Source organism: Cryptotermes secundus, unplaced genomic scaffold (genome assembly GCF_002891405.2).
Source record: "Cryptotermes secundus unplaced genomic scaffold, Csec_1.0 scaffold1025, whole genome shotgun sequence".
NCBI classification, from domain to species: Eukaryota; Metazoa; Arthropoda; class Insecta; order Blattodea; family Kalotermitidae; genus Cryptotermes; species Cryptotermes secundus.
Genome location: NW_019730118.1, coordinates 1,163,626 through 1,179,325, shown reverse-complemented (window position 1 = coordinate 1,179,325; position 15,700 = coordinate 1,163,626). Strand labels below are relative to the sequence as shown.

At 41.5% G+C, this 15,700-nt stretch overlaps 1 protein-coding gene and 1 non-coding gene across 2 annotated transcripts in view; both read right to left on the bottom strand.

Moving 5' to 3' along the window:
- Nucleotides 1-2,944: 2,944 nt before the first annotated feature.
- Nucleotides 2,945-3,026, bottom strand: Trnas-aga. Its single transcript has one exon. It is a non-coding gene; the product is annotated as a tRNA-Ser (tRNA).
- Nucleotides 3,027-13,014: 9,988 nt separating this feature from the next.
- Nucleotides 13,015-15,700, bottom strand: part of LOC111866290 — a 43,049-nt gene continuing 40,363 nt past the window's right edge. The window contains exon 3 of the mRNA XM_023855097.2: nucleotides 13,015-14,541. Within this exon, the coding sequence (XP_023710865.1) occupies nucleotides 14,183-14,541 (359 nt within the window). The 3' untranslated portion in view covers nucleotides 13,015-14,182. The remainder of the gene's footprint in view (nucleotides 14,542-15,700) is intronic.

The window sequence follows — 15,700 nt, the reverse complement described above, 5'->3', positions numbered from 1 at the left end:
TATTCGTAGTATTAAAAGTACTCTCCAGTCCTTTGTCCGATGATAATTCAATAAGTTAAGGGTTTCTTCATGGGACAGGGCTGTCTCTTTGTGTTCAACAAAAGGGTTCACAATCCACATATTTTGCCTCCGGGGATCCTCACGATTGGGATAATATTTTTCAAACGACAACATCTTCAAGTGGGCTGCAATAATATCTGAAACTGAATTCTGTGAATAGAAACCATCTGCTTCCATAATATAATCTGAGTACGACTGAAACATTTCATTGTTTCCTTCTGCAGTCATATTAAGCCAGAGTTTGAGTTTCTTTTTGAATGATTCGATCTTGTTCCACGCATTAAATACTGTTGTATCTGGACCTTGAAGTTTTGAATTCAACTCGTTCATGTAAGAAAATATGTCGCTGAGATACGCCAGCCTGGCTACCCATTTCTTATCCTGGAAATAATGGGACAGATTACTTTTCTGATCAATTAGAAAGAGCTCGACTTCCTTTCGGAGTTCATATAAACTCTTGAGAACTTTACCACGAGACAACCAACGAACTTCCGAATGGAAAAGAAGATTTCGATGATCAGAGCCCATTTCATCGCACAATGCTTTTAACAGTCTTGTATTTAAAGCACTGTTTTTTATATAATTAATACTCTTAACAGATTGAGACAGGACTTCATTAAGCTTAGGTGCCATTTTTTTGGAGGCCAGGTTTTGCCTATGAATGTAGCAATGCGTTGACACTAAGTTATTGCCTGCCATATCCTTAATTTTAGTGACCAAACCTGAATTTCTACCTGTAAGACAGGCAGCGCCGTCAGTGCAAACTCCAACGCAATTTTTCCGTTCGAGACCTGTCTCTTCAATTAAACCAATTAAAATTTTGAAAATTTCACTGCTGGTAGTGTGCGTAGGTATTTCAGAAACACTTAAAATGTCTTCCTTCATGTCACTCTCATCATGGTCAATATATCGTACATATGTGAGTAAAATGCTGCTGTTCTGAATATCTGTAGATTCGTCCAGTTGTAATGCAAACAATTTCAATTTTTTAATTTTTTCAATGACTTGCGTTTCTGTATCTTCTGCCACATCAGATATCCGCCTACCAACTGTATCATTCGACAATGGGATGTCTTTCATTTTACTTGCCGCAGACCGGTCTGATACTTCATTACAAGCAGCAATCAATGAAGGCTTAATGAGTTCTTCCCCAATGGAATATGGTTTTTTACATTTAGCAGTTTGTAGTGATATTAAATAGGATGACGTCAAAAGTAAAGTGTCAGTGGTTGAAGCTTGGTAAATAATTTTCTTTTCTACTTTAAGTGCAGCTCTTTTACGCATGAAGAATTCAATGGGTTTGTTGACTAGATCGGAATGTCTTGTGTTGAGATGTCGGGTAAGTCGCGATGGCTTCATAGCTTCATTTCCCAGAACAATAGCACAAATGTCACATTGGGGTCGTGGCAATTGGTCAGTGTTAGGGCATTGTATGAAACCAAATTTTAAGTAGCTGTCCGTGTACTTACGAATGAACGCAGACTTTTTCTTCTGTGTGCTGGTGGTTTTCCCTTCATCTTGTACATCCTGGAGATCGCTGTGTAGGCTTGAGGTGGATGAGTCACTACTTGTTGCGTCACAAACACCTTCAATACGAGATTTCTTAACACCAAAATTAAACAAAGTCCCCTGTCTCTTATTCATATTAAAATTTAAATCACTCAGGTTTCGAAACGAGCACTTACACACTGCAATGCGAACTTGCGAAGAAACAGTATTCAGTATTACGAGATTTGAGAATCGGATACAGACTGCCTTGATCTTCAATTTCAGTGGAAACATTTTCTTTATACTGCCTTGCTGATTGGTCACTGACATTTGCAACACAGATGTTACTTCGCTCAGTTCTGAGAACAGCGGCTATGCCACCCATTGTTGTAATCGGCTTGCAGGCAATTTTTATGACTGGTCATAAACATCGGTATTGCCTTTCCCGAATGTTGAAAGATTTGGATGTCTGAAAATTCCAGGTCATTCATGAATACTTCCATGTTTAAAAATATGCGGCTTGGTCACTGACAATTGTNCTGACATTTGCAACACAGATGTTACTTCGCTCAGTTCTGAGAACAGCGGCTATGCCACCCATTGTTGTAATCGGCTTGCAGGCAATTTTTATGACTGGTCATAAACATCGGTATTGCCTTTCCCGAATGTTGAAAGATTTGGATGTCTGAAAATTCCAGGTCATTCATGAATACTTCCATGTTTAAAAATATGCGGCTTGGTCACTGACAATTGTTACACAGATTTAGGTGTTCTGTGTCTGAGCTTCTCGACACAAATATTATTCTCCTCAGAATATTTCCACTCTAAAATATTTATTCATGGAAGATGCTTAGAAAATGAAAATGACAAATTCCAGAAGAGCCTCTCGCGACCCAGTATAATTGATGCCAGGGCCCACTACTGGGCCGCGACCCGGCGGTTGAGAAGCGCTGGTCTAGCTAATGTGGGACCCTCAACGTCTCACAACCCTATGGGACTCCACGGCCTGTTACAGGGTTAGTTTTTTTTTTTTTTTTACTTTAATGGTTTGGAATACCTCTGTCTTCTCGGATATAATGCCGTGAAGTGTGTTGAAAATTAACATGCTACTTGCTGGTTTCATGCTTGGCTTACGCTTAAACCCTGAAGATGGAGGTGATACGTTCCTCCGGAGTATCAGCTGACTTTCAGCGGAATACGCGTCATTATAATCCAGATGAGCGAATTCTTCAATGACGTGTGGTCTGGTAGGTGCATACCGTGTAATTCTAGAAGGCTGCCACACGATGTGATGGCCAAGAAGACTACAAAATGAATTTCTTTTAGAGTTTTATTTTATTAACACGTTTCGAATTTGGTGGGAATTACTATTGTATATGTGAAATAAAAAAAAACTCGCAGTCGGTAGGACTCGAACCTACGCTCCCAGAGAGAATCTGATTTCTAGTCAGACGCCTTAACCACTCGGCCACGACTGCTACATGTACAATACCGGTTTCAAAATTATGAGACGCAACTTGTCTTTACCTAAAGGTCGCGCCATAGCTCGTGTGATTAGTTACTGGCTTCCCACCACGGCGGCCCGAGTTCGAGCTCGGGTCTGGTCATGTAGCGCTGAGACAGTTTTTCTCCGAATACTTCGGTTTCCCCTGCCAAACTTCATTCCACCAACTTCTCCAAATTCACCATCATTTATCATCTGGGGCTGGTACGATAGGCCAGTATTGGCCACAGTAACGAGTGGACTCAATGTCACCCCATTAAGAATAATAACAATAATTATAAAATAATAATATCTTCAGCTAAAGTATGCCTCGTGGTGGTGTTTGTTTATTTTCAGGTTTGCGATCTGCATCGAATTACTCAAATGTGGATTAAGATACAATTAACAGAGTAACAGTATTTTCGGACAGGAATAGAACTCAGAAACTGTGTTACTGTAAACGATTTTGGTTACATTTACGGTCTCGTGTTCTATGTACGAGATGAAGACAATAAATTCTTTATGGGCGAAACATTCGTCCGTTAGCGTTCCTGTTGGATGTTCTGTTGTTCTACATAATCAGCAAAATGAAAACTTTTTAAAATTTCTAGAATGTTAGCACAAAAATTTTAAGTTATAAAAGCTAAAGCTCTAGTTTTAGTCGCTAGACATTTTCAGTATTGCTATCTCTTACTTAACAGAGTAAGGAAAACATATTAATTTTAGATTTTTGGAACCAAACTTAACCTTTAAATGCTAGGAATGAAATACCTCGTTTATAATCATTAAATATTTCTTAATTTCTTTTGTGGCACATGGAACTCGGCAGAGTAACAGCAGTTGTCACTAGGTAAAGGCCATCCAACAGATTTCGTTCGTTGGCAGACTACGCCTACATGGGCCTACTTGTTTTGCAGTGGTTAGTTATTTAACAGAACTGGTAAAAGGTTACGTTCCGGGAGTAAACGAACGAAGTGAGCATTTAGTGGCAATGTCCAGAATGCATTGCGCTCCGCACCATCTGCACGCCTTCACGATGTAATGATTAAGCAAATAGAGAACTTCGCTGTAACTATGGGCTTTGTACCCCGATTTTACCCTTGAAGATGAATATTATTCATCAGCCATTACATAGCCTAGGAGATCCAAGTTATTCCTGCAGTAACCTCTGAGTGTTCAGCTTAATATTTTTTTTATTGCTAGTGGGGTGGGACTAAGTCCACTTCTGGCCTATTGTACCAGCCCCAGATGATAGGTGAGGGTGATTGTGGAGCAATTGGTGGAATGAAGATTGGCAGGGGAAACCGAAGTACTCGGAGAAAACCTGCCCGAACGCCACTTTGTCCACCACAAATCCCACTTGACCACACCCGGGATCGAACCCGGGCCGCCGTGGTGGGAAGCCAGTGACTAACCGCTTGAGCTATGGCGCGGCCCTTCAGCTTAACTAAGTGACTGAGTAACCGACTAACTAAAGCCATGGAGCAGAGTCATTCTTGAGAATGACTCTGCTACATGTCGTGGACGCACACACGTTCACCAAACAAGCCGGAAAAGTTTAAACAAACGTTGTCTGCCAGAAAGCTGATAGCAACTGTTTTCTGGAAAAGAAAATGAACGCTGATGGTGGAATTCATGCAACATTGGACCACAATAACATTAGACGTGTATTTGGAGACGTTAAAAAATTACGTATGGCCTTTCAGAACAAAAGGCATGGAATGCTGATATGCGTTATACTGGTAGTGCTCCTCCATGACAGTGTGCGTCCGCATACAGCTACGCGCACTCGAGCACTGCTTGCAGAATTTCAACTGGGAGTTGTTTGACCACCCTCCTTACAACCCTGATCTCGCTCCGAGCGACTACCACACTTTTACCTACCTGAAGAACTGGTTGCGATCACAGCGCTTGAACAGTAATAAGGAGCTGATGGAAGGTGTCAAAACATGGCTCAGCTTCAGGCTTCAGACTTCATTCACACAGGCATGTGAAAACTTATTCACCGACACAACTGCCTCAATTCCGGCGGTGGCTATGTTAAGAAGAAGCTTAAGTATATACGAACACTTCTCGTTATAGTCCCGTAAAAGAGCAGGTAAAATTTAATATTTGCGTTTGTAAACTGGGGTCACGAAGCAAAAGTTGGTTACGTGAATGATTGCAAGCATTTTTAGAAGTAAGATACTCTGAATTTCTTTTGGAATGTAATCATGAGTTGTTACTGTCATTTCAAAACGTTCGAAATTAGCCACGGTACTGATGCAAGAATATGTGAAGTGTGAGAACATGTGGTTTGTTCATCTCTTTCATCGATCAGTTCAGTGCATCAGTAAAGTGAAAAAAGTAAGTCAAGGTATCCCTGTAACAGGCCGTGGAGGCCCATAGGGTTGTGAGATGTTGAGGTTCCCACATTTTATAGACAATCGGCTCGTAGATGGCGGTAAGGTTGTCAGCCCTACGCGCCGGCCGCCCTTTACCCCCAAGAACATTCCAAGAATATTCCTGGTACTCATTTCTGTCAGAGGCCGAGTCGACCCCAGGGCCTTAGGGCTGCTGGAAGGATTAGATCAATTAAAAAAATCCAATGACCTCATCGGGATTCGATCCCGCGACCTTCCGGCCTCAACAAACTACGCTACTGCGTGCCCCCTCAGTGCATCAGTACATCCTCGAATTTAAGTGGACGAATACTTATGTAACTGACAGTCTAAAACTCTGCTACCGTAGAGGTACAAGCATACAAATGATTGTGTTTTATCACCGTTAGAAAGTCTAGTACGAATGATGTGAAGCAAAGCATATATTGGTCATTGTTTTAGAAATGGCCGGTCACGGTAGCCCAACGTTCTAAGGTATGTACTGTCTTCGCTCGCTCGGAAGCCGTGTCGTGGGTTCGAATTCCACACAAGGCATGGATGCTCGATATTTGTATGTTTCTATTCTGTGGTTAGGCAGAAGCCTTGCAACGAGCTGATCACTCATCCAAGGTATTCTACTGTCTGTAAAATGATCAAAATAAAAAAAAAAAAACAACCTCGACACTGTAACGGTATTTATACTTCTTATAAGAGGAACGGATTAAGTAAGTAAGTTTTAGAAATGGATCTAAGCTATTTTCAGGTCAATTCTGCGCTACGCCGTGACAGATATCCTATAACTGCCTACTCATTCGCATTTTATTACCCCCATTTAAGCGTTACGTATGTGTTTCTGCTCAGCTCTGCATACTACTATTTAAGTCGTCTAGGGCCGCGCCATAGCTCAAGCGGTTAGTCGCTGGCTTCCCACCGCGGCTGCCCGGGTTCAATCCCGGGTTTGGTCAAGTGGGATTTGTGGTGGACAAAGTAGCGTTGGGGCAGGTTTTCTCCGAATGCTTCGGTTTCCCCTGCCAATCTTCATTCCACCAACTGCTCCACAATCACCCTCACCTATCATCTGGGGCTGGTACAATAGGCCAGAAGTGGCCGCAGTACAAGGGACTTAGTCCCACCCCACTAGCAATAAAAAAATAGGCCCAATGTCTGCTGCCTAGAAAGATAGTTACGGTCGATCTGTCACAGTTTTGGGCAGAAAACGAACAGGAGATTCCGGCAAGATATTAAGACGTCTACGTTCCTTCATATGCTTCAATCGATATGATAAGAATACCACGAGATAGTTAACTTTATGTTCCTCATATTTGTGAACGTAATGTCCCATAATGAGCATGTGATTTTGTGACGTAATGAAGTACAGGCTGAGCAGCAAGAGTCCGGTCTGGCAACTTTCGTATTTAAACGAACCCTCATAAAGACTCCGTGGCCTGTAGTCCGCAAGCGAACTATACCGACCGTCGCTTGTCGGCGAAGTTAGTGCCAACTTTAGCGGACAGAGGGTGTCACGTGGTCAACGCAACGAATCCCCACGGCCGTTAATCTCGGTTTTATAGACCGGAGCCGCCATTTCCTTGAAATAGTTCCTCAATTATCCTCACGATGCTGAGTGGACCCCGTTCCAGACCCACTACTTCTCAGAAAATCTGGTAGCACCGGAAATCGAACCCAGGACCTCTGGATCTGTATCCAGGAACTCTGACCACTAGACCACAGAGGCGGTCAGCCTCCCCCCCCTCACACGTTTAGAAATAATGATATAAGTACAAATAAACTGTAAGTATGTCCTTTTAGTAACCATTTATAAATAAACAAAATTTTCGATTGTTGACTGGTAAAGAAGCAAAGGATTCATATTCGTACACGAGTATTTCGGCATGATGTATTTGTGTCCAGCAAATCGTAACTGAAACTCATCGTCTCGTTCATTGCAGGCAGAATTACATGTATTTAGGCTTTGCAGGCTACACAAGTTTATTTCTGACAAAGCTAATGAACATAGAATGGAGACGTTCTCTTTTCCCGTCTCAGCAAACAGTTCAAACACAAGATGTCTCTTAAACTGATACACTGGTTTCAGAGCGATGAATTTCTAATTTTTAAATGAATGAAGAAAATAAATTTCTTTACCCTTTGTCCTGTTTCGCGTAAGCAGCACGTAAGAATTCTGTGAATCTTAAGCTCGGAATTGAACCATCGTAAATCGCTGCTCTGACGGTAGGTAGCAGCATTTGCAAAGCCGACAACTGAAACGTGTTTAAGACGACCTCTATTCGTATACACCGACGCGTGGTCCGTTCTTGCCATGCCACACTTGGGTGCACAATGGCTGGCGCCCGGCAAGGTCTGCTAGTTTTTGCGCAACACTTGGCTACGTTCATTTGTTGTTTCTAAATCCTCATGCACTTTTTGGTCTTGAATTCGTGACTGATCCTTATACTTACATCACCGATTTTCATAACTGGTTTCCCGCCTGTTCGCAGTATGATTACTTGGCTATTTAGTTTCATTTGTTTTTATAACGTGGGGTGGGGTTTGAATGAGTCATCTCGGTACTTCGGCCACTAATTGGCTTATTGTAGCATCCCCATATGTAAATGATTATGGAGTATTTGCTCGAATGAGAATTGACAGCGGAAACCGAGGCAAAACTTCCCCAGTGTCACTTTGTCCACCGCAAATCCCACATTACCTGACCTGGGATCGAACGCCAGCCGCCGCTGTGGGAAGCCGGAGAATAACTACCTGAGTTATCTGCCGGTGTGAACTTAGATTGTGGTATTCTGTAATTTTACCAAAGTTCCGAAGACACATCCACCCCCTGAAGATGGCAGCAATATGATTCTCTGGATCGCCGTAACAACGTAAAGAGACTGCATTGTCACATTCTAAATATTAATTAGGTGTTTGACTAATTCACGCGGTAGCGTAGTTGGTTCAGGCACTATGCTACAAGCTGGAAGGTCGCGGGTTCGACTCCCGTTGAGGTGGATTTTTTTCAATTTATATAATCCTTCCAGCCGCACTATGGTCCTGGAGTCGACTCAGCCTCCAACAGAAATGAGTGCCAGGAATTTTCCGGGGGTGGGGGGTGGGGTAAAGTAACAACTTTACCGCCATCTGTGAGCCGATCATACAGAGAAAATGTGGGAGTCTCGACATCTTACAACAGCCGTGTCAAACATGCGGCCCCCATAGCCACAAAGTGCGGCCCCTCAACTTTTAGAGCTAATTGATATGAAAATCAATATTAAAATTTTAGTAGAAATATTTTTTGTAAAGACAATTTTCCAGCAGACCAGAAGACAAGAAGTCTCACGCAGACATAAATCAGCAGGCTGCAGGAAATTCAGTGTTTTGCTATTTCTAACATAACGTCTTGTGTAATCTCTCTTTTACATATTGAAAAGGTGTTTGATACTTGTCAAAAATGGCATTCTCTTGCTTTTTAAAACTGTAAGATATGTGACTTTAGGTAATTATATTGAAATTATTCCTAAATAATAAATAGAATTAAATTTCCTTGTATCCAAATCTAATGTACGTATATTTCTATTTTGAAGTGCGGCCCTGGACTATTATTTATAGGGCTGAGGTGGCCCTCTGTACAAGCTGAGTTTGACATGCCTGTCTTACAACTTTATGGGTCTTCACGGCCTGTTAAAGGGATATCATTACCTTTTACCTTATTTGACTAATTGGTTCTTCTTTCGTTACTTCTGTTAGATATTTAGTTACGTAGTTGGTTGTTCAATTTATCTGGTTGACCAGTCAGTCAATAAAGTGTTTGGATCAGAATTCCTAGATTATTAGTATTATGCAGATAGCCCCAAACTCTTGTGGAAATATGTACCATTATTGCCAGGTCTTCATTTCGACTCCAGACTTCCAAAAGTGCAGTCACAAGCCTCTAGTGTTCAGTGTATACACCAGTGTGTCTTGCGAAAAACGTTTTTCAGAGCTGCGAACGCACCTGAGGAACACGTGACTGTCGGACAACCCTTTCTCAAGTTAACAGCGTCCAGTGCTGATAGGAAGGATCATAAAATCGAGACCGAACTGTGAGCACTGGTACTCCCCCGTTCTCCAGACTGTGCGTAGGAACTCAGTACAGAGCTCTGTGTACAACAGACAACTTGTATCGCTCTGAATCACTGATGGCACGTCCTGTAGCGCGGTACACTTGTACGGAGTCAGAACGTGCATGCGAGCACGTAAGCCGTGTTACTTATTACTGTGATTCAGCTAATAATTTTCTGCTAGTGGTTCGAGGGTCATGCCTCCTTTTTACATTCGCGTAACACTCATGCCGCGTGTGCCAACGTGCATTTCGTCACTGATCTGCCACGTGTTGACCTACTGTTCTCTAACTTCTATACTATATCTCGTTTGTCTTTTATTTTATGTATTTTTGTATATTCCATCAGTAATTATGTTTTTCATTCGGATATGATTATTCATTATTCTAACTAGAGAAATTATAGGCTTAAAACAGCATCGACAGAAAAGTAAAAATGGCTAACAATGTTAAGTAGATACGGTAAATGTTTGTATCCAACAAGGATGATTGTAGCATTTTGGATATTACATAAAACGGACTTCATAATCGATACGTTAACTTGGTGATCCTGACACAGCAAACCACTGGAGGCTACGATGAAGTCGGCGTGTGTCGAAAATGGAAGAAACAAGGAATGTATACATACTTTTCGTTGGGAACGTCCAATTGAAAAAGATGGCTCTGATGGGTAGTAGCGTATTCTCTAGAAATCACGGCATTTTCCCGAAGACTGTGAATAAAGCCGCGCAATATCTTTGAGCCTAGATTCGAGTCTCTTCTTCATAACCACTTTGCACGGACCGAGTAGGAAACAGTTTCCAACAGTCGCTCTATTGCTGTAGAGGCATGTTTACCGGGTTGCATAACACCGTTGTTTATTCGCCTATCGCACAGCAACGACTGTACATACTATATTATGTACTGTCACGTGTAGGAGTGACTATAGACGGGGTTCGGATTGGTGACTCGATTTATTGGCCATTTTAACACACAATTCGTACTTCCACTTAATTATAATGCCATCGCTAATTTCCACACACTTAATAAATCACTGGCGCACACGCTAAGTCTTTTCCAGGCCGCAGTGTCTTCACTAGCAGTTGCCTGTTAACGGTTTCTAATAATGGTTAGTTTTCCGCTTCCGGGCTGAAGTCCCCTCTGAATGGTGGCTCTCTTCCAACTTCCTGCCTTCCTTACAAATGATTCGTGGTTATTTCATACCAAACTCCTGGTCTTCTCTTCACCGTCTGTTGCCCTGTTTCGCCAATAATTTCCATGGGAACTTGCCTGTCCACGAAGGCGTCAACCAGCAACAGCCGCGTATACTTGCTTATTAAAAATCTGTTGCCTAGCAGCGAATGTTGATTCGTTGTCTGATTCAAGGTCGCTACTCAGCAACGGCTCTACACACTACAGTACAATGAAGGAGAGCCCAGGAGGGACGTGGAAGGTAGCGCAGTCGTGTTACACAATACCGTATTACGCCGACAGTCTTTTGGTAGGACCAAGGATGAACAATATAACCTCTGTCAAGACAGTATATTTACTTATATATATATATATATATAAAATCAAAATATTATTTGCAAAATAATAAATACTTTATTACATAAATATAAGACTCTTTTATGGTACAAAAATGGCACCAATTTTTCGCAGTGCCTACTTAGTTTAATATTATAGAGGGTTATCTAATGATTTGCTTCAAATCTTTGATGTTTTGTTCGGTGGAGCATGTTATAGCATCTACATTCACAACAGTGTACATATTGTACTTAATCCCAGACAATTCTCCGCTAGAATTTTCACACCAGTCCTTCCCCCCACTTTGCAAAGTACTTGCAGAATTATTTGCTGCATATTACATACTGAGATCCCATATTGCAGTAACATGTAACAATCACTAGATAAGTAGAACTGCTTTACCACAAATAGACGTACATTGACAGCAGTCAACTAGGCATTTCTGTATTACCTCTGCAGGATACACACACACTCCGTGGCTTTCATTCCGCAAGCGAACTATACTGACGGAGCGACAGCCGCTTGTCGGCGAAGTTAGTGCCAAATTTTGCGGATAGAGGGTGTCGCGTGGTTAGGGCAACGATTTCCGACGGCCATTAATCTCTGTTTAGTAGACCGGAGCAACATATACAGATATGAAAAAAAGGGTAGGCAGTTGTTAATTGTATATTATCTTTCTTCAAAAACTGTGGGCCTAAAAACATAAAATAAATTAACAGCGTCTGGTACTACCACGAGCATTTAATCTGCCCGGCTTAATGGGACGAGCGCCTGACCCTCCCAGCTAGACCCGCGGTTGCAAAGAAAGGTCGTTGCGCATGTTAGGGCTCGAACCGTTATGCTTTCATTATTTGCAGGTGAAACGTGTAAAGTATTTTCAAAATTAATGTGTAATTTATATGCGTTTCTTAATCATTATCCAGTTTTTGCATTCTGTTGTGTATTGTTGATAAGCAGGTTCTGAAATAATCATCACTATAAACATTATCGGTATAAAATAGAATAAAAAATAATAAATTATTTACTTAAACCACTACGTGTTTATGCCTCTTTGGCCATCGTCAGGTGTTGTATACTGTACAAGAAACTCTGTTGTTGAATTAGTATCTTAACCGAAGAATTAGATTTACGAAGAATTGTAAAATAATTAATTTACATATACGAAGTACATGCTGTAGATAAATTGTAATTGTATACTAAATTGGTATGTTCTAATAGATAAGATGATTAAAGTAGAGAAGACTTACACATCAAAAATATGTAGGCCTTTACAATTTCATATGGAATTTCTATATGTACTAGTAAAACTGGTGGGTTCTGTTTCGGCTTGGATGTAGGTGTGTACCAGAGCCTCAGAACCGTGTAGTAATTCATAATTCAAATAAATAACTTATGAAAGTTGCCTTGTTCTGTCTTTTATTTGTGCTAATGTTTGATTTGATTCCTCCTTACTTTGTAATTGATCTTTGGGCTGTCCAGTAAGCACGTGAATAAATAAAGAATTAAATACACGTATAGGTATCACTTATCTGTTTTACCGATAATGGGTTTGTTGACGGTTATTTCAACAACCAGTTGTAAATGCTTCTTGGAGGAAGGGCTCTCGAAAGTTCTGCTAAGGTGTCTCTCATTGGAGAAGTCACGAAACAAGCCCAAGGAATGCTACAAGTAGCTCTGTAAATATCTTTGACAGCTTAGAAACATGCACTGCAATGTACTTCTTTTAGTACCACTGAATTAGTTCATCATATATTAAGTTTTTTTTTATTATTATTAAATTCGCTAGTGGGGGGTGGAGTCCATCTGGGTCTACTCGGCACTGCGGCCACTGATTGGCCTATTGTAGCCTGCTCTGGGTGATTATGATGATGGAGAATTTGGTGGAATGAAGACTGGCAGGGGAAACCGAAGTACTCGGAGAAAACCTGCCCCAGCGTCACTTTGTCCACCACAAATCCCACTTGACCAGACCCAGGATCGAACCCGGGCCGACGCGGTGGGAAGCCAGCGACTAACCGCTTGAGCTATGGCGCGGCCATATATTAAGTTACTGTCAATTTTTCATCTTCTATACATACAAAATGTATATCCCACAATTCAGTTCAGTTACAAATGGAGCTGAAGTAACAATGACATGAAAATCATTTGGAAACTTATTCAGCACTGTCAAAAATAATTGGTATGTGCTGACAGTGAGCATAAATGAGCATTTTTTTTTTGGTCAGCTAACTGGCATGTTTCTTATGGAGCTAATTTAATTTATAGCTAAAACATAATAATATATTTCCTATAGAAGCAATATCATTGGATCTTGGTAAAAAATGTCCTTGCTCATATGAAACTTTCATTTACTTTGATGAAAATTCTAGAAAAGTTAAAGCTCTTATTATACACCGTTACTCAAATAACAACTAGTAACTGGCTATCTCATACTTTTGAAGATATTATTTGCTGGCCATAAGAGCCCAAAGTCAGTGTTCGACGACTTTCATCTCATATCACAATCGTCTAATATAATATTTCGACATTCGCTCTTTGCTGTATTCAGCTATGTTTCAATGTCAAGTCTTTTGTATGCGTACAACACTCCCTTGCTACTATGCTCAACAGTTGTGAATAATTACGTTACTTTGATTTATGATATCGATGACTTGTTCGCTGAAAAGTTATGTAGTTTTCAGTTCTGAAAAGCACAGCAAGTCATAGAGACTGCACCGCAGTCTGCTAAGGCCATCGATCAACACTGAGGTGGGCAACTTTGAAAGCATCGCCCATAAACTTTTGCTCATCAAGGCTTTCGAAGTCCAGCTGTTAGCCATAAGTTCCTGATGAAACTAAGTGAACTGACACATATCTAAGGTACTCATAATCGCGGAAACAAACAACCACGGATACTCCTAATGACGATCAATGAGTGTCCTACAGATGAGTTGGAAGCTCCGTGGTGAAATGTTGACAAATATTCTAAGGTTACCAGCCATAGAATGACCATGTATTGAAGTCTTATGTCCGCGAATTCTGCAGACAGCTACCACAATGTTCACTGCCGATACGTTCTCTGGTATTCATGGTACACCATCGACTCTCTTCCTGAGAATTCACACCGCAATGGAAAACCTGAAGACACATTAAGCTAATTAAGTCCCTGAGCTGATCAGCTGCTGAGAGCAGTTTTTTTATATTCTGGGATTGCTACGTGGGTTCAGTAGGCACACTTCTGGCTGTACTGTAAGGCGTGCCGATGTCATTGTGGATAGGCACAACATAAACTCCACACTTATGCTTATCGTCTCTGACACTCCCATAGAACAGAGTGTCATAGGATGGGGGCGCAAACAGATGATAGGGGGGCGGAGGCGTTTCATGCACCCACTGTGTCTCAGTTGGAAGAGGTTCAACAGGACTATCAGTGGACGTGTTTTGTGGCCTTCTCGACGCACATTTGCAGCAACAACACTCAAAGCAGCTGATGACCAGAAAGAAGGCCACGAAGCCACCGAATGAAGCCATATAAAATAACAGCGACCATGGGTCCACCTCTCGCTTGTTTCCTGAAAGAAAGAGAACCGAGGTTAAAGGCCAGTCCAAGATGTCACATGCTGGAAGGAGACGTCTAGAGAAAGAACCTTTCAATTGACTTCCTCCCGAAAGGAAGGCTATGATGTTATGTCCTCGTGCTATGTTGTTCATGTTCGAACGTAATAACCGTTAATTTATTTATCGTCAGCTATTTTCATACGGCATAATTATCGCATCTGCTGTGGCGAAAATGACACTAACAAAACTCACGTTAGTTTAATTTAGCTTTAGATTTAATAGTTAGAGATTATATTTGTTTTGGTTTCTGTTTTACTTGGGGCAATCCTATGTATCTTGCCGGTCACGGCAGCCGAGCGGTCTAAGGCATGCACTGTCTTCGCTCGCTCGGAAGCCGGGATCGTGGGTTAGAATCCCACTCAGGGCATGGATGTTTGTGTGCGTTTTTCTGTGTTTGTCTATAGGTAGAGGCCTTGCGACGAGCTGATCACTCGCCCAAGGAGTCCTACCGTATGTGTAAGATCTAGAAAAACAGAAGTGAACGGAGAAGTTCATGGAGGTAGGCCTAGGCCCACTGGGGCTCTAGTGCCAAGGGGAAAAAAAATCCTATTTATCTTGGCTGTTCAGGTGAATCAGTAATTCACGATCAGTTACTGTGGTTACTGAGCGTTGAATGAGTTATGTTAGGATAGTCATCAATGATGAACGTGTAGGAAATTATATTGTGAAATTTTAAAGCGAAGTCCCTACATATCGCGAAGGGGCTGAAAGAAATTACAAATATCTCAGAAAAAGAAAGCCGTCCATTGGCTCCGACTTAAGAACTAGCTCAACAAATTCCCGGATGAACTCAGCAAATCTAAAAATAAAGCTTTCAGAGCAGCCGATCTGGATTCGAGACATTGTGAACACGGAAGAGGCCTGACAGAAAATAAGACGATACAAATATCAAATCGGACCGGTTTTCTTCCGTCCGTTTCCGTAACTTAATAAAGTCTACAATTCAAGCCTTCGCTGAGCACTGTATTATGAAGCTGCACTGTGCATTCTTTGTACGAAATATATATTGTGGCATGTAGACCAGTTACTAGGCAACGACAGCGAACCAAACAACTATACAACAGCCGTTACGAGGTAAAGACCCGTAAACTGCAACAGGGTAGCGGCGTTTTC